Source organism: Bemisia tabaci, chromosome 1 (assembly GCF_918797505.1).
Source record: "Bemisia tabaci chromosome 1, PGI_BMITA_v3".
NCBI classification, from domain to species: domain Eukaryota; kingdom Metazoa; phylum Arthropoda; class Insecta; order Hemiptera; family Aleyrodidae; genus Bemisia; species Bemisia tabaci.
This window is the reverse complement of record NC_092793.1, coordinates 11,666,010-11,684,697: the sequence shown is the minus strand read 5'-3', so window position 1 is coordinate 11,684,697 and position 18,688 is coordinate 11,666,010. Positions and strand designations below refer to the sequence as shown.

At 42.2% G+C, this 18,688-nt stretch overlaps 2 protein-coding genes across 4 annotated transcripts in view; one reads left to right on the top strand and one right to left on the bottom strand.

Moving 5' to 3' along the window:
* The window catches only part of MESR6 (misexpression suppressor of ras 6), a 660,344-nt gene that overhangs the window by 212,132 nt on the left and 429,524 nt on the right, over positions 1–18,688 (top strand). The gene's annotated exons all lie outside the window — the stretch shown is intronic.
* On the bottom strand, positions 7,359–17,461 carry LOC109038626 (uncharacterized). Of its 2 annotated transcripts, none has more exons than XM_072296152.1 (4): positions 16,611–17,461; positions 14,021–14,277; positions 10,653–10,874; positions 7,359–9,259 (listed from the first exon to the last, which is right to left on the bottom strand). In XM_072296152.1, the coding sequence occupies exons 3-4, from the start codon at positions 10,838–10,840 to the stop codon at positions 9,091–9,093; spliced, it is 357 nt and encodes a 118-aa protein (XP_072152253.1). In that variant the 5' UTR covers positions 10,841–10,874; positions 14,021–14,277; positions 16,611–17,461; the 3' UTR covers positions 7,359–9,090. The 2 variants fall into 2 exon arrangements, with proteins under 2 accessions (XP_072152253.1, XP_072152243.1); XM_072296142.1 differs by having other exon boundaries at positions 14,021–14,246.

The following is an 18,688-nucleotide window of genomic DNA, read 5'->3' as shown; positions in this document are numbered from 1 at the left end:
AACCCCAGGATTTCCCGGGGAAAATCCCGGGTTTCCCGTCGACGCTGCAACCCGGGCCACGCTCCGCGTTTACGTCGGTTTACTGGAAAACAACTCATGCATAATGAATGATGTGCAATAAGTATACCGGGACGGATGACTCCCGAGAGCTGGGCGCTGGCCAATCGCAGTTGCCGCGCGGGGCTCCGGGATTTCTTTCAAATCATTCCTTTTCATTCGTGCTTTTTGATGGAGCAAAATCCAAAAACTCACGAGCCCTGTAGGCTGATTGTTGAAATTGATGGACAAAGTTATGGACAAAGAAGACAAAAGGGATATGGAGGGATCCTGTTGGAGGAAAAGGGTGGTTGCAATGGACAAAGGAGGTAGGTGAAGCGATGTGGGGTAACAGAATAAGACTGCTGAGCGCCGGGCTCGAGACTCAGGCCACATGCCACAAATAAAAAGAAAAAAGATGAAAATGAACAAGGAACACAAAACTTTGGTTTGGCGTGACCAAAATTTAACTAAAAAGAGACATTACCGACCCGAACCGATGAAAGATGGGGGGTAATCCTTGCGGATTACCCCCAAAAAAGGAAAAAATCGAGAGCAAAAACTTACACGCACATCCAGGTAAAAGCGAGGTCGAGACGAACTGAGAGCACTCTCGACCAACCAGAAAGCAGCACCTATGGCGTCACTTTCTGGGTTCGAGAGTGCTCCCACGGGATTGGCTGCCATCCTGGAGGGCGCCGAATTGATAATTTTTTTAAATTTAAAGGGGACCATACTACATAGGTAATAGCCTAACTGACGGCAACCCACGAGAGACCCCACAGTTAGTCGATCATTTTCTCCCTTAGTCTATAGGAACCAACCTTTTCAACAAATAGAACCGTTTCATACTCCCTATGTCTTCTTTGTCTGTAGCTTTGCCTATCAATTTCAACAATCAACCCGCTGGCTTGCTTTAAGAAGTGTTCAGTGCGTCAAGGATGCGATTATTCAAACTAAGAAAAATTTTAGTCCCTACACCGAAAGTTTCCCTGTCGAAATAAGGAGCCATCCTTCAATTGAATCGATTATTTTCCAAATCACGTGAGCGCCGATCTCTATTTCGGTGGTAGAGGGGTTGTTTTTTCTTCGTTTTCTCATGGCAGACTGCGTATCATCATGGACACTAGGATCCAGGAAAATAACTCCGACTGAGGACGAAAGGTTATCTCTAGCCTTTGCCGGCGATCAGCACCTGCCTTTGTTGTCAATTTCGCCATAGTATAACTTCAATTCAAGATGCAACTGTAATATACAAAAGCACTGAAACACACAAAAACGGTTGAAATCTGCACTTTGGTAAGGGGAAGTGCGGATTCGCTAAAGTCCGAAGTTACGAACCCGACCTAACCTGTTAATTTGACCAAGTTGCCCCCTGGGAAATTTCCCTCCATGCTCCAAGCCCCTTTTGCGGTGAACCATTTCACTGGCAGCATCAGAAGAGGCTCTTTAGGGGATATTGGCTTCGATTGAAAAGTAAGTTGGTCATTGTAAACCTAAGTCCGGGGAAATAATTATCAGCTCTTTGTCAGAGTTAATTTTTTTGTACACTTGTCGTAGTGCTGAACTCGCATTCTTCAAGATGACGGATTTGCAATGTGAGTTTATGGTTGCCACAATTAGATTGCATTTTGCAAAAAGGAACCACTAGCATTGCAATGATGCTAAGATTGTGCAACTTCATCTTTTGCAATAAATTTGCGGAAATCGTGAAAAACTATGAAATTTAGATGGTAATTTTTGTCTTAAATTTACAGTTTTTAGCGAGTAAAATAGAAACTATTAATGGATAATCGGGTTTTTCCTCCAAGACAAAAGAAAGTGCACAATCTTAGCAACATTGCAATGCTAGTGGTTCCTTTTTGCAAAATGCAATCCATATTGTCTAACTCTTTTACTGGCGTCAATCACGACCTATCGCCAAAACCAAAATATTTTTAGCGTTAGTTCACCTTGAATTTCTACTCTGAGAGATCAACAAGAGTCTTAAATAAGACTCTTACCACTACTGCTGTATTTGCACCTGGATGGAGAGATCTAGTGTAATGTGTGCGTAACAGGAGAGGGAGGGGTCTAACTCGGTAGGCTCTGAAATTCTGAATTTCAGCCCAATCATTTGAGAACGATTCAATATATGGACGTATTTCTGTCAAACGGAACTATGTGCATTAAGACATGAGCCCTGAGACCTTTAAGAATATATGCATTGCAGGGCTCACGTCACAATGCACATAGTTCCGTTTGGCAGAAATACGTCCATATAATGCTCCACCTCTGGTTGCCGCCTTTCGAGGAGTATCAACATCGACCGGGTAATCTTGATGTGACCTCTATCGAAAGTTTGTGGGGAAGCTCCGTAATATTTTACCCCTCTTCGGATAAAGAAATGGGCTTTTTTCGGTACTTGGAAAATTTGCCGGGGGCATTGAAATTTCCTCAGCGGCAACGGTGCGAAGAGAGAGGTGGACGCTGAGTCGGACAATGGACGGAAACGGAAGGCCGCGCCGATCGCGTCCACGTTGATAGTCGAGCCCCGAACGCCATCGCTCACCATATCACAGCTGCCACGCTTTGTCAATTTCAGCTCTGATACGTCTTCCTCGAGGTCTCTCGGACCTGCGGGGCGATTATTGAAATGATATCGACTGTATGTCAGCGCTTTGTCGTGTCGCGCCATCGACTAAGCAATGGCTTAGTCGATGGCGCGACACGACAAAGCGCTGACATACAGTCGATATCATTTCAATAATCGCCCCGCTGGGGAGACAGGGATCAATCAGGGACTGCATATCTTCACAAGTGCCCAAGCGTGAATGATCGATTAGGTATCGGTATTTCCCACTTGAAGCTATGGTAAAGAATCGATTGTTAAGGTTTGCGTTTCCAACACCTTTATCGATCCTTCTCCATAGGTTTAAATGGGAGATCATTCGGTATATCGCAAAGCACGCCACGCCACTAATCTGCACTCTTGGAATCCATATGGGAGACGTTGCTTTATAAAATGAGAGTTTCTTTTCTTCCCGGCCCGACGCCATTCTTCATTTTCCTTTTTCTTTTAATTCAATGATCCTCTCGGTTTTTTCTTCTTCTTTATCTCCCGTGGTAGTTACCTCCACTCTGGCGTGTCCATATAAGTACATATTATTGGTAGCACTTTTGGTCTATCAATAGTTGACTAAAAGTCAAGTCCTGTAGCATTAGTTTTTTTACATTTTGACTTTGCGATTATATATTTGGTGCGAAATTATATCATTATCGTCAGCAGCAGATTCCTCAAAATAGATTTTTACTCACCAGGTCGTGAATTCCACTCTTCAGCCGACGTCGCTTAGGATCTTTTGACTCCCCAAGCCAGTGTGAAGGTCCTGTGGCAGGTGGAAATGCCCAATACAACATTTTGTATTTTGTATTTTTTTTCCAATCACCAAACCTGTCGTTTTTTTCGACGACATTTACATACATACATATATTAAGCCGTTTTTATAGCGCAAACTCGCGCTCTGCGACGCCCAATCGCCATTGCCCCCTATCCTCCCAGAGATCATCAGGCAATCGGCACCTCCTGATCTTTTCCTACACTCCCTGTCGCCAACCTTTCACCGGACGTCCACGCCGTCGCACAGTGTGTCAAACCCCCAATCTAGCTGCTCAAAACCCCCCTTATATCAAGTCAACAAATGGTGTTATTTATGGTCAGAGTGGGTCCACAGGCACCCACTGGTTACGTATCTATCATGATTATCACAAAAATAAATTTTTTGGTCGCTAAAATGATAGGGATTGCAGCCGGTAAACGTCCAGCCTCAATCTCGCCATCAGGAGTGGTGCCACTGTATTACTTTTTTTAGAGTACTTCGTGGCGAAAAAGGGTCATTCCTGGATGAAACGAGATGCCAAAGGCCAGAGAAAGGAAATATGACCGTTGATTTCTCCAAAATCATTATTTAATTTTTATAATTGCTCATTGAAAACAGTGCCCAAGACCGTTTACTTTTCCTGGCTTTATTAGAGCCGCAAAAGCGCGGAACTACACGGAACACCATGAAACTTATATGAGAGTGTTCAGAAAACTATCTAGATTTGAAATATCTTTAGTTTTACTGCGACCTTCCGCGACCTTGAGAGTGAGAGCACATTTTCTTCGGCGATTCCTAGTGTAAAAGCGTGCATGTGGCGTCATGCAATCTCCCCTTACATTCTGGTCACAGGTGAATTGAGACGGAGGCAGCATCTCACCACGCGCGCTCGGTCCCCTGATTTGAGTGAGCCTTATCATGAGGCTTTTCACCGAATCAGATAAGATCGAATGGTGGCTCAGTTGACTGCCTCTTTCGTTTTTACCTGCATGATCGGGGTTCAAATCCCGAGCAGACTAATTTTTTAAAATTTCATTTTCTTTCATCACGATTTTCCCATTGTCTATACTGTCATGGAGGGGGGTCCTCATAAAATACAAAGTTGCATCGTATTTTTAACAAGTTTCTTGTATGATTTGAAACAGACTTTCTTATTTATTTCTAATGAGGGAAGGTTTCGGACATGGTTTATGAAACGTAGGAAAATGAAAAGGAGGGGGGGGGGGGGGGGGCTCGCCGAAATTTTCCTTTACAGGCGAACATTTTTGAAAATATTATCTTTGACTTGTCACTTACAGTTGCCGAAACGTATCATTTTAATAATATGGAATTCATATTTCTTTGATGGCCAAATGAGAAATTCGCCATTTTGAAGTGGAATGCATAAGCCCAAGACATCCTCCAGGACTTATTTTGGATCGGAAAACACAATTTGACTAATTTTTGGGGTTCATCAGGTCACAAAAGGCGCCTAAAACTTAGTTGAAATTTTACGATTTTTACATGAGTTAAACAGGATTTTTAGATGGCCGCCATTTTGAAAATTTTGATGACTAAGTTTTGAAATTTTAGGTGAACCTTCTTCAAGCTTACACTAACGCCTGTGCAAAATTTGGTGGTTATCCGACCAAATTTAGAGACGTGAAGAGGTTTTGAGCAGCTAGATTGGGGTTTTGACACACTGTGCGTCGCCTTCCGGGAGGAACCCAATCGAAAACCTGCTCGGGCAACCGATCGTCTGCCATCCTTCGCACATGACCATACCAGACCAACTGCTTCGACCTGATATCGTGCACGGTGTCATTCTCCACACCCATTATCTCGCGCTCTTTTACATTGCGGATACGCTCTCTTCTTGAGATGCCGGCAGAACTCCGCCAAAAGTCACGAGGAAAATTTCCTACTGGATATTTCTAGTGGGCACCGAAGATTAGAGTACCTATATCGAGAGAGTATGGCCACCGGGCCCCATGGAGGGGCTTAGGACCCAAAAATGGCGGTGCTTTGTTTTGGTTTTTGTGTATGGGAGGGGGGTCACTGCCAACTTTTGACGGTTATCACCAACCGCACTTGCTGCCAACCTTACTACATCTAAGATAATGTTTCTCAAAAATTGCACACGATTAGCCTTAAGAACATGTAAAGAAGTCGCAATAGTGCATTTGGGTAAATTTCTCGTTACGATAAGCAAAGAAAACTACATTTTGAGTCATTTTTCATTACATTTATTTATGGTGTCCGCCAATTTTGGGTCCTGAGGGCTCCATTCAGCCTAAGATGGCTGAGCCAATCAGAGGTGCTAACACCAGTGGTCATACTCTCTCAATATAGGTACTCTACTGAAGATACGCCCCGCGTGGCAACATCGGTGCGAGGGGCATCAAGACTCACGAATGCAGGAACCTCCTCGAGGCAGGGCTAAGTGATAATGACAAGTTTCAATATTCACGCCGTGTATGGATCATTCGTGAGTCTGGGATCGTCTTCGTGTCTGACGACGTGCGTCTGAATGTCTCCGACGTTTCTGAGGACATGTGAATTTATTTTATAAACATTCGATTCCAGGCTGCGGCTCGGGATGCGCTTTAAAGGCGCCACGTTGCCGCATTTTCAGCGTCCTGTCCATGTTCGCACGCGGAGTTGCAGATTTAACGAGGAATCCGACAACCCTGTCGGTAAATCAACGAGGCACGTACGGCTGTATGTTTTAAGCAATAACTTGAGACGGACTCTGGCCGTTGCGCTGCTAGCCAAATCGCTGGCCGATGAAACTGAACATGCCCATGATCTGATGAGCTCTAGAACACTAGCATTCCTATGGATCTCAGAATGGAGATGTTGCCTGTGTGAGGGTTTTGCGATTTGACCATTGATTCTTATGTAAAAGTTTGCGAGAAACACGATGCTGCCACTGGTTTTCTCTGAAATCATCTTCCAAGCTCAAAAAAAGCTCTCAAAGTGAGGCTAAAATGGAGGGAATATCCCACCCTACCCTGAGAGTCCACCTCTACATCAAAACAAACTCTCCATGCAAAGATAGGGAGCAAATACAGTAGCAGGGTTGCCACTTTATTTGGGGACTCCAAAACTGAAAATACGGCATCACTGCTAATGTATTTGCTCCCTATCTTTGCATGGAGAGTTTGTTTTGATGTAGAGGTGGACTCTCAGGGTAGGGTGGGATATCCCTTCCATTTTGGCCTCACTTTGAGAGCTTTTTTTGAGCTTGGGAGTTGATTTCAGAGCAAACCAGTGGCACCATCGTGTTTCTCGCGAACTTTTACGTAAGAATCCATGGCCAAATCGCAAATCCCTCACACATGCAACATGTCCATTTATCGAAATTGCACCTCTTAGGTTTGAACATTGACCAGTAGCGAGGCGCTAATAATTGATTATCGATATTTCCCCATTTAAAGCTACGGTACAGAATCGATTATTGAGGTGTCCGTTGCAGACATCCTGTTAATAGATTCTTTTCGTGGGTTAAAATGGCAGATCAATCGATATGTCGCAGAGCACGCCACGCCACTGACATTGACTTATTCAGACGACGAGAAACTCGACTGGTTGGGAGATGAGGTGCGCAGGTTGAATGGCTCGCACGAAAAGAGGCACAAGTCCTTTCTACCTAATGTTCGAGGAGACGAAGAAATCGTGTATAATGCTCAAGAAATGCAACAGGGAGATAGAGGAAATTATAACGATGCACCTTTTCATCGTGTCGGAGGTCCTGAAAAGAGTTTTGCTAAAACCTCAATTTCCGGCGAAGAAAAAAATTGAACTTACACAGGTACATTTTCTCTGATCAAAAGTTTTTTTTGACTTGTTGAGGCAGTTTTTCGGTGATAACCTCCTCATTTCTCAAAAAATCAGTGTAAAGTTGATTTTGACAAGTATTTTAATGTATACGTATATGGTTGACACCGCAGTAAGCACTGTCGGTTCTGATGTTCTCCTTCAATTTGCCTGCTTAGGCAACAAATATACCGGGTAGCGCTGATAGTATATCTGTCCAAAACACACATTTATAGCGCTTTATCAGTTTTACTGCATGATCAACGACTTAGTTGAACTATTGGTTGGTATCGTCCGTCTAAAATTTTCCTTCAATTTTGCTGCGTAGACAATATAATTACCTGGCTGCGCACAAAGTTATCTATTTGAAAAACACATATTAATCTCACTCCACGACCTTTCATTGAATCGATAACAGAGTTTTTGAAATTTTTTGGTGGATATCGTCTTTGATGTCTCGCCTTACATATTTTCGGATATATCGGGATCATGCGTGCGTTTCTTCAGGTTTGTTTGTGTACACGAATTCACGTTACACCGACATGAATATGTTTAGGAGCACTCAGATGTGTAGTGTTCAGTGGCGTGGCGTGATTTGCGATGTATCGATTGTTATGCCATTTAAACCTATGATAGAAAATCGATTATTAAGGTGTTCGCTGCGAACACCCTGATTATCGATCCTTTTCCATAGGTTTAATTCGCGTAACAATCGATACATTGCAGAACACGCCACGCCACTGGTAGTGTTACCCTAACGGGCAATGAGCGGAATTCCACCCTGATCTTAATGAATCGTTTGGATCAGCATTTTGATCAAACCGCGGAAAAATTATCATAAAGAATATTAAAGTACTATAATGAAGATTATATACCTCCCCTTAGTCCCCGTTCCTCTTCTAAAAGTTTTAAATGAATATACATTTAATTAAAAGACTTCGAAAAACGAAAGATTATTTATTGAAGATAAGAAAAATCGAAAATAACAGGTGTATTAATGTTCTTGATGAAAAGAGCCACCATGTGAAGTAAATAATTCAAAGAAGAAAGAAAAACAAAACAAAACTAAGCAAGAGTAGGCATTATGCACTGCATCACTTAAACGCCACTCGAATCAAAAACTACGAAAAATAACTAGAAAAATTATTATTGTTTCTTAATCTAGCCGGTCGAGATCATAATGTTGATAAAATTTAGGACTATGACTTAAAAAAGGAGGTGAACCAATTTTTTCTAAAAGAAAATAGTCAAAATAATCAATAGACAGAAACGAAACATGAGTTTATGACAGTCAATTGTAACTCATCTTTCTATTTTAAAACGATCAATCTTAAAACCTCATATTTTCGCTTGTTAAGAGACTACGAATGATCCATTGTTCATGTGCAGTGTAACTATGAAAAATCTGTTGATTTCGTATAAATGTATTATGTTCACGCGTAAATCGTAGAAAAACATCCACAACTCATGTCTTAAAGACTTGAATGATGCTTTTGTTACCGTTACAGTTAGGTCTGTACCACACCCAGAGACAAACACCATTTCCTTCATCGATGCAAGTTTTGGGAGTCATACTTAAAAGTACATAATTAATCCTTTGTCTCAGAGGATTATATTGACCGCCAGGTTGATGGATTTCTCGAGGATGAGCCACGTTTTTTTCACTCAAAATTGTTCATACTTACATACAAATTAGTCAAATTGTCAGGAAAAATCTATGAAAAATACATCCAAAGTGCTTTGAAGATTTGCATGACGCTCTTGGTAGATACAGGGCCACGTCTACCAAGCGTATATCACCGTCGTCCTCTAAATTGAACCTCGCGGTAAAATCACGGAGGAGTCATGGGCGGTGCAAACTCAAGGGAGCAGGAAAGTTTCTAGCATTTTCCGTTGTTCAAAAAATGCGGCTCCTTTGAGGTTTGACGCCGAATAAAGTGTTGTAAATGGAGGGAGGTGGTTTTGGTCGGGTCATTTTGACTCCAATTTGGACACCGACACAAAACGCAACGACCAGCACGACGAGGAGTAGTCCACCGAGTGCGGCACAGCTCATTCTCCTCCCGCTGAAACAATCAATGATTACAACATGGATGCTTTGGTGGATAACGTGTTGAGCAATCTACACAGTAGGTTTGTCAAACTGTAATTTCATTGTGAAGCGGATCGGCTTTAACAGAAGTAATGTTCCGGTAAAGCTAGTCCTTGTGAGCTGGAAGATGTCTGCCGTGATAGCGAAGGGAGCCGTAAGTGCAAAAATGAAGTTTTGAGAAAACGGGCTCAGAGGCTTCTGACAAGATCATTTTATTGAAAGAAGCCTCCGTTCTTTGTCAAATTGTCACTAATCGTCCGGAAGACTCCTAGAAATCGTATGGATGATTAAAAATCGACTGATTTTATTTCCATTACATAAAAAGGGTATTTTTCATTTTCATGCTAGGTTATTGTTAGGCAAGACAACCGCAGGTGCTGTCTTCTGCATGCTTTCGTGGTTGCATTTTGGACGCACAACACACACATTTGCAGGTTAGAAATTGGCAGAAGAGGGCGGCACTTTATCGGAAAGCACTATTTTCATTGGCTCTCATACATCTACGGCTGTCTTGAAAAAAAAACTGTGTCATTTTTTGTGCACTTACGGCTTTTACATACGTCTCGTTTTCATTAAATTAGGATGAATTTTTGCTGTTTTAGCTGTCTCAGTAATTTCATCTAAAAGAGTTTAGACGAACTTTGAAGAAAACTCGATTTCGAAAATTTTGCACTTACGGCTCTCTTTGCTATCACGGCAGATGTGATACTAATATTTCAACTTCTGCGAAGCTCATATAAGAGGGCTTGGAGGTGGAGGAGAGGGCGCATAAGTGCAGTTTTTGAAAAATTGAGATATTAATTAATGGTTTCAAGTAAAACTAGTCTTAATGTATATACTGTGAAAAATTCGCTCCCTAATTCTAATTTTCAAGCGTCAAAAAGTCAGTTTGAACTTTCTTTTCGCCATTAGGATCCATGAAATATCGAAACTTCAAACACGTATTTCTCGAAGTAACAATAACTGCACTTATGCGCCTTGTTCTCAAAGCCCCTCACATTATGTAACGATTGAATTGAAGTTAAAATATTCCACCCCCGAAAAACTTTAACAAAAAAGCCCATCATTGATTGAATTTTAAGCAGTTTTAGCATACAAATAGTGCATTATTTGAAAGTTGCTTACCGAAAAATACCTCCTTTGGAGTAATTTCATTTTAGTGTATGGACTGTACATTTCTACGGTACTGAGTAACCGTCGGTTTAGTAAACATTGGTAGTAACGCTGTCTTGAAACATCCCAGTAAATTTTTAGGAGCACATTTTTTCGTCCCTCTTTTTCTCCCTTTCCTCATTTTTTCCTTCTGTCTCCCCCTTTTTTGGACCGAAGGGTGGGGCACATGCCACCACGGCCATGTGTATGCTTACCTGTGTTTATTTGGCTGAGAATAAGCCAGGAGAATGTTGGTGTAAATCTGATTCCGGCGCTCTGCTTTACGGATTTGGCCTTGTATTTTTCGAACGACGGGACATTTTGCGTGCTTGAAAGTTTCGAGCAACTCTGCATAGTTCGACGAGGGCTCCATACGTTCTAGATCATAGTTAACCGTGCTCATCGTTTCAATGAATTGCCTCGAATAACGAACGAATCTGCAAGAGGAAGAATTAAAAATATTGGTAGTTTGGGAACTGTATCATGGAGTTATTGCCCTTTTCCTTCAATAACCCAGGCCCGGACTGACCATATGGCCAACCTACCATTGACAGATACGCCCCCTTGGCGCGCCGAAAACGCAACACGAAAGACAGATAGCAAAATAAGAAGAGAAAAAAATTACAACCGAGTATAAAGGCGGAAAATTTCTTAAATGAACGGAAAAAGAGAGACTTAGGAGTAAAACACAGTGCCTCTGCGCATGAAAGTTGCGAACAAATGTCCAAGAACTACTTTCTGAAGCGTAAACACTTTTCTGTGAAATTTTCAACGTTTTGATGACATACAGGCACTTTATCATACTTTTCCTTCATTCGGTATGTGTAACTCCCTTAGAAGCGATGGTCGGTTCGATTTTTAGACATACGCACCGCTCACTTACTGCTTGAAGCACCATTACGAATAAGACAAACGCAAACAAACACAATATGGACATAGAGGAATGGAAAGGATGCGCGTTCACGACGGCGCAGAGATACAACTATTCGTACTGGATGGACGACCGTGCTGCATCCGAAAAATTGAAGGCGCGATGACGCGAAGCGTGAGCTCTCAATGCTCAGCTATATGCTGTCGAGGTAAACAGCGAAGACGTTTAGCTGAGACGACTTGGCAACCAAGTCTAGGCCGTTGCATCGGTCATAATCCGAATATGCACGTTGTGAGCAAGTGGTTATTAATTCCGGCGCTCAATCACAGCGCGCGGGCATAATTGAGAATTTTCCGCGCGTGGCGGCCGGCTTCCGCTTCGGAGCATAATCAGGACTTTCCACTTTTTCCGGCTGTCATTTTCCTCGGCCGCGGCCGGCGACAACGAGCCGAGAGAAAGAAGAAGAAGACGAAGGACTCGCGCCTGAATAAAGGAGGAGACAGTCACCACGCCCCGTCGCCGTCGTCGGCCAGACGACAACCTCCACGCGCGGAAAATTTCAACTCCAACAGCTCAATTTGAGCGAAATAACTTCCTAAATAAATACATAGTGAGCGACAAACGGACAGGATGCCGCGAGCGCGTACGACCATCATCAGCCGTGTCCTGCCACTTCGCACAGTGGATGGAGTCCATGGGAGAGGTCGGACATAACATGGAAACTTTAGGGGTTCATAACTCCGTTAAAATAAGGTGTCTACAAGTCGGGAATTTTCGGAGAGTCCGGAAATAGTACGGATTTTTCAAGGCCGGTCCGGAAGTACTGAAGAAGTGCGGAAATTCCGCAAGAAGGTCCGGAATTTTATTCATTTTTTGGAGGGAGTCATTTTTGTCGCAATTTTAGCGAGAAATTCAAATTTTTGACGTTTTTCGAAAATCGTTAGTTGGAGGTACTGTAAAACTGAATCATTCCGTGGAGGAGGTACCGAGTTTTTTGGAAATATGCTGAAAAAGTACTGATTTTTGGTCAGCCTGTTTTAGTAGACACCCTGTCAGGGTGTCTACAAGTGTGGAATTTTCGGAAAGTCTGGAAATAGCACGGATTTTTTAAGGCCGGTCCGAAAGTACTGAAAAAGTGCAGAAATTCCACAAGAAGGTCCGGAATTTTATTCATTTTTTTTTTTTTTGGGTGGGGGGGGGGTTATTTTTGTCGCAATTTGAGCGAGACATTCAAATTTTTGACACTTTTCGAATTTCGTCAATTTGGGTACTGTAAAAGTACTGAATTCTCTGTTGAGGAGGTACTGAATTTTTTTAAATGTCCTGAAAAAATACTGATTTGGTCAGCCTGTTTTAGTAGACACCCTGGAAGTGAAATTGGGGATTTATTCGATGTGGCAAGCGGATAGTACGCACGAGTGGTCTGGTCACGACGACGACGCGACGACGCGGCGCGCCGGGCGCGCGCTGCTCCGTGGCGAAAGGTGCGTAAACTCTCATTTAACTGTTTACTCGTGGTCGCGCCCGCTTTTGAGTGGTGGTGCGTCATGCGTAACACCAGTTTCGGCATGGCAGCCTCCGCGCCTCCTAACATGGCGCCGCATCGCGCCACTCCTGTGGGGTGTCAGCCTATGGACGATATTCTGCCGTCCCAGGGAAAAACGCCGTATGAACCTTAAGGCGCCTTAAACCTGCCACATTTCATACAGTAAATCACGAATCTGCAGGAAAATTTGTGAACATTTTTCTTCCAATTTTTCAGATACTTTTGTTCGCGATTTCACTTAGAGTTTCTGAAAATTCCAAGGAGAAATAGTCATTGCTCTCCCCAAAAATAAACATTTTATCGAGGGAAATTTGGCAACTCTCGAATGTTCACACGGCCTTCTTCCTTAGCACGGCAGTATCGAGGCGTTGGGGGCAGAAAGGGCATTTCTCGGTTGCGCAATGCAGAATTTCCCATGCTAATTTTTATTTTAGAATGATAACTATTAGATAAATTTTCTGAAATTTTACGTTTTCAGCATTGTAAAATTATGAGGGATACTCAGTAAATGTTACAACGAATTACTTACGTCTGCTTTAATCATAATAATTGATGGAACATTAGCGAAGATTTTGAGATACTGCAACTGAGAAATGCCCTTTTTGCACCCAGCACTTCTATCTAAAGTCCTCGATGGAGTTGCCTCTAATCATTCTTCTTGCTCCAACCCTTGAAATACTTCTGTTTGAAATTTTGCCACAATTTCTGAGCGACTTACAATTGGCCGCTTTCATGCTAAAATGATCTATGTGCATACGATTTGCGTAAGACATAGTTCTTTTTACCATAAATACGTTCAATTAGTATGTTACCTCCTTTTATGTACGTAAAAGTAAATATCTCGAAAAAACGTGTGAAGACTGGCAGAGAGGACAGTGAGACATTAATCAGGCACATCCACAGGTTTTAATCGCTTGTTTGAATGAGCCTTCTCAAAAATCATCACTCAAAACTAATTGACAGCCTCACTGCGGGGGACCTCCAACACCTGCTCTATGCGAAAGAATGTCATCGTGATTTTGGGTGGGGCCAGTGCTCGAATCGTCTCGACGCCATCATGGGATTGTTACCGAACTAATTTAAAAGCAGTCTCATTATTTTACATTTTAATGTTCTCCGCAAACAATAAACGATTAAAAAGCCTCGGTGTGAATGAAGATACTTACGTTTAAGGTGGGCGGAGAATGTGCGGCTCATTAAATATGTTTAGTGCGCGGTTCTTTGCGCTGTTGCAGCGAGTTCTTGACCTACGCAAATGTTTTTGGTGCCGGTGCACGGTGCGTGGCGGGTGAAAAATATCCTGCCAACGAGCAAGTTCGGATAACACAGTTAGCGTTATAGTTTACAGCTTAAGTTAAAGCTCAAATCCAAGGGAGAGGGGAAGGGAAGACTCTGAAAATTATCAACAGACGGCAGATTCGGCCTGAAATTAGGGCATAATTAGATAAAGCTAGAGTCCCTTTATACCCAGAGTTAAGACAACTCACTTTTGGTTGGGCTGAAAGTAGCCTAAAAAAAAATCCAATTCTGATTGGTTCTCGCTCATGGAGGCCGAAACGAGTGCACCAAGATGGCGGTACCTCGAATGTGAACAAGAATAATGAAAATATTACCTAATTGTGGTTTATCAAGAGTAAATTGTTGTTTCCATCGGTCTAAAATGAAAATAGATTAAGAAATTATCCACAAACCAATCCCATCTTCTTTTTAATTGATCAATTTGTTGATGTTGTTGTTTTTGTGTGACAGACATCGCAGGATTCCTGATCCTTATCCCTCAATATCGTTCGTTTGGGTGCACTCGTTTCGGCCTCCATGGCCAGCCAAGGCCGGCTGCCAGTCAGCTGATAATCGAGTTGTCTTAACTCTGGGTATAAAGGGACTCTAGATAAAGCGTGAATGAGTAGGCTATGTTTTAAATTTCTTCTTCACCATACTGCCGTGCTAAGGAAAAACGCCGTATGAACCTTCAGACGTTGCCAAATTTCCTTTCATACAATGCAAATGTTTTTGTAAACTTATGAATATTTTCCTCCCAATTTTTCAGACTATTTTGTACGCAATTTAATCGAAAATATCTGAGAATTTTAAGGAAAATCATGCATGAATTTTGTCAAAAATACATGTTGTATCATGGGAAATTTGGCAACTCTGGAATGTTTATACGGCGTTCTTCCTTAGCACGGCAGAATAGTCGTGCGTATGTAAATACGCAGAAAGCAATTCACGCTACGAGAGGTAAGGTCCTTTAAGGGGCTTAGGGGACAAGGCACATAAGTGCAGTTTTTGCTATTTCGAGAAATACGTGTTGGAGGTTCCGAAATTACATGGATCCTTTTGGCAGAAAGAAAGTTCAAACTCACTTTTCCATGCTTCAAAATTGGAATTTGGGAGCGAATTTTTTTAGATTATGCATTAAGACTTGTTTTACATGATTTTATTAATATTTCAATATTTTCAAAATATGCACTTCCGCGCTTTGTCCTCCAAGCTCCTCTTTTGTGTTTTTGCCATCAAACCAGTAAAAATACCCGGCGTAATGAAACTCATTTTCTATGCAAAATCTAGAAGAAAACATGTTACGGAGTGTTTTCAATTCGCGCCTCGTCAGCACAGGTGAAAATCGCCGTTTTAATGGTTACTTTGAGTTTATTCCATTCAGACCAACCAAAAGTACTTGGTTTTTAATCAATTAAAATTAGAGTAACAGATATTTCATAAGACAAGAAAATTTAACTTTTTAAAAATGGATTCTCTATTGCCAGTACTCAGTAGCGCTACTTCGTTTTGATTAAAGATCGGAAACGATAGAAAACGAATGATCCGGATAATTCGCCTTCAAATATGAGTGTAGGCGTAATACTACCTACTGTCATGCATGCATAGTTGCTTACTTTACAAGGTATTTTTTACTCATTGTCTGATTTTTATCGCGTCGTGGAAAGACTGTGCGTCTTCATTTATCTTCTTATATGTGTCGCAGGCAATTAGCAATCGCCGGCAATTTGCAAGCAGTTCACATGTTGTTCCAATGAATCGCAATATTGCGCATCGGCATATTGCAATTTTTAAGCGTTATGGCTTTCAAAAGTATGAGCTCGGCTTGAAGCGCCTTCATTTTTTGTGATACTATACTCTTTGTCACGATGTTAGTTTAGTTGCCTGTCCGATCTTAACCCGACTAATGTCACGGAGTTCACTGTACGCTCTCCTGAGTGCGCATATTTCTGCCATGTTTTCAAGGATGGAACAGTGTCTACGGCAACATAATCAGCATTCTAATCTTGTTATTTTATTTTTGAATCATATGATTTTCTATATTATTTCACCTCTGGCTTGCAAATTGCCGGCGATTGCTAATTGCCTGTGACATATGCAACACGGATTTCTGTCGAGCAGGCATAATTTCATGTAAACGTTACCCTCCCGCATTTCATGGACTAAACTCTCCGAAATTAATAACAAAGCCTTTTCAAAGTTTGTGGAAAAGAGACAATGTTACCTTTTCTCTCCGCAAAGTGGGATCTTCGGAGAGTCATTGCAATTTACATACACAGAATTTCAAAAGTACAGTCCAACTTAGAATTCTATAATATTAATTGTTTATTAATAAATTGTAAGTGGCACTCGATTGTGTAGACAGAAGGCATTTTAAAACGGTGCCTTAAGCCTCTTAATTTTCCCTTCGTTGAATTCTTTTTTAGTGCTGTGAAGCAACATGTTTATGCGTATAAAAAATTAAAGCGTTCAACTTACGGCTAATCACGCAGTAGCTCACTCAACACAGTTTTGTTTCCACTAACCGGTTTGACTTGCATTTCTCTTAAAATGAAACAAAAGTTCTGAATGAAAATTGATCACTGTCACTTGCAATAATAAATGTAGTGCAGTTATTAATGCATGGTACCTACATCTGTCACGTAGTCTCGTCACAGTGGAAGAAAAATACTCTGAAAGGAAGGTTAGGATCTAGGCTTCTCCTATGTCAGACTTTGATATCAGCTGTTGGTTACGATGTCAACACTAGAGCACACACTGAGGTCATGTGGTATTTTGCGCATTTTATCCGATTATGGTAGACCTATGACAAAATTCACGATTGGCAACACTTCTTTATTTTTACTTTCTCGTTTTCTTAATATTTCAAAACGATTTTTTCTAAGTCAGTACCTATTTCTCGAAATTGCAAAAATTACACTTTTATCCCTTGCCCTCCAAGTCCCTTAATTATCATATTTTGGCAAATAGATCCATTTTCGCGAACAGTCCGATATCCTTCTTTATTGATTTGTGTATGCATTCGCACACATGGACGGAGTCAAGGGGGTCGGGAAGTCTAACCTCTAAAGGCCGCCCCCCCCCCCTTCCAGAAAAGTTGTTATAGTTTGTTGCCGCACAATCTCAGTAGAAATCTGTGAAGGGAGAATAAGCCTCCCTCCTCCCCCCCCCGTCGCAAGATGATTTTAGTTACGAACATACACATGACAGAGAATGAAATAAGCACCATATTAAAATCAACATTACCTGAATATGATGGACCTGAAATCATGGTAAGTATGCCTTTTTCGGTGCAGGTATTCAATTGGGAGCTCGAGAGCCACCGGGTCCGGTGGACCAATGTTGCCAGATTGTGTGAAAAGACACTAAAAGTTTACATTGAGTTAAGTGGGGGAAATGTGCCGAATTTTAAGCACAATCTGGCAACAACGCGGTGGACTCACGTTCGGCGAGTGACGTCGACGTCCGCGGCGAGCGTGAGCCCAGCGAGTGACGTCACGGCTCGTTAACGTGCCGAAGCCGGCTACCTTTTACTTTCAGAGGGCATAAAACCGAACGGGAGGCAGTAATGGTAATGATATACCCTGTACTAATTGTAAGGTCAATCTGCATGGGCCCAGTAATTGATGGGAGAAGGCAGGGCGACCTCAGCGTTGACGACGGTTCGCCGGCGCGGCGGTACCCTCTCTTTTCAAGTCCCTGCAAACAGTGGCGTGGCGAGCTTGGCGATGTATCGATCCATCTCCCATTTAAACCTATGGACAAAGATCGATAGACAGGAATACCTTAATAATCGATTCTTCACCGTAGTTTCAAATGAGGAAAATCGATAGTCGATCATTCACGCCTCGCCACTCCCAGCAAATTAATACAATTGAAAAACAATGCGCATGGAAGAAAGGACTGGACGTATAGTTGGCCCATTCGACCACGTAGTTCGTCTACCCGCTAATGTTGCTGGTTTACCCGTCCGTGCCATGGCTTTTCCAAATAAGGGGGCGAGGAGTGGCGGGGATTTGCAAATGATAAACTGAAAACAAAGTTACGGGCTACAGGCATACCGTCCGTTCAAGAAGTAGAGGCTGAAAGTTCCGGGCGCTGGAGTCGTATATAGCCTCAACTGCGCTACACCCGGAACTTTCGGCCTCTATGCGGGTGCTATGTCTATATACTGCCGTGCTGAGGAAAAACGCCGAACGAGCCTTCAGGCGTTGCCACATTTGATTTAATAAAGCACGAATTTTGGGAAAAATTTATAAACGTTTTCTCTTCAATTTTTCAGATAATTTTGTTCGCAATTTCACCTTAATATCCTGAAAATTCCACGGAAAATTATCCATAGTTTCCTTCAAAAATAAAGGAAAAAATCGAAGGAAGTTTGGCAACTCTCGAATATTCACACGGCGTTTTTTCCTCAGCACTGCAGTATAGCCCTTAAGTACAGCTGTGGTCGATAAGTGCGCTGTCGGTAACCGTGCGGTGAAGGGATCAGGGCCGGATTTACCTACTTGCCGCCCATGGGCCGCCCGTATTTTTCCGCCCCCTTCTCATTTGTT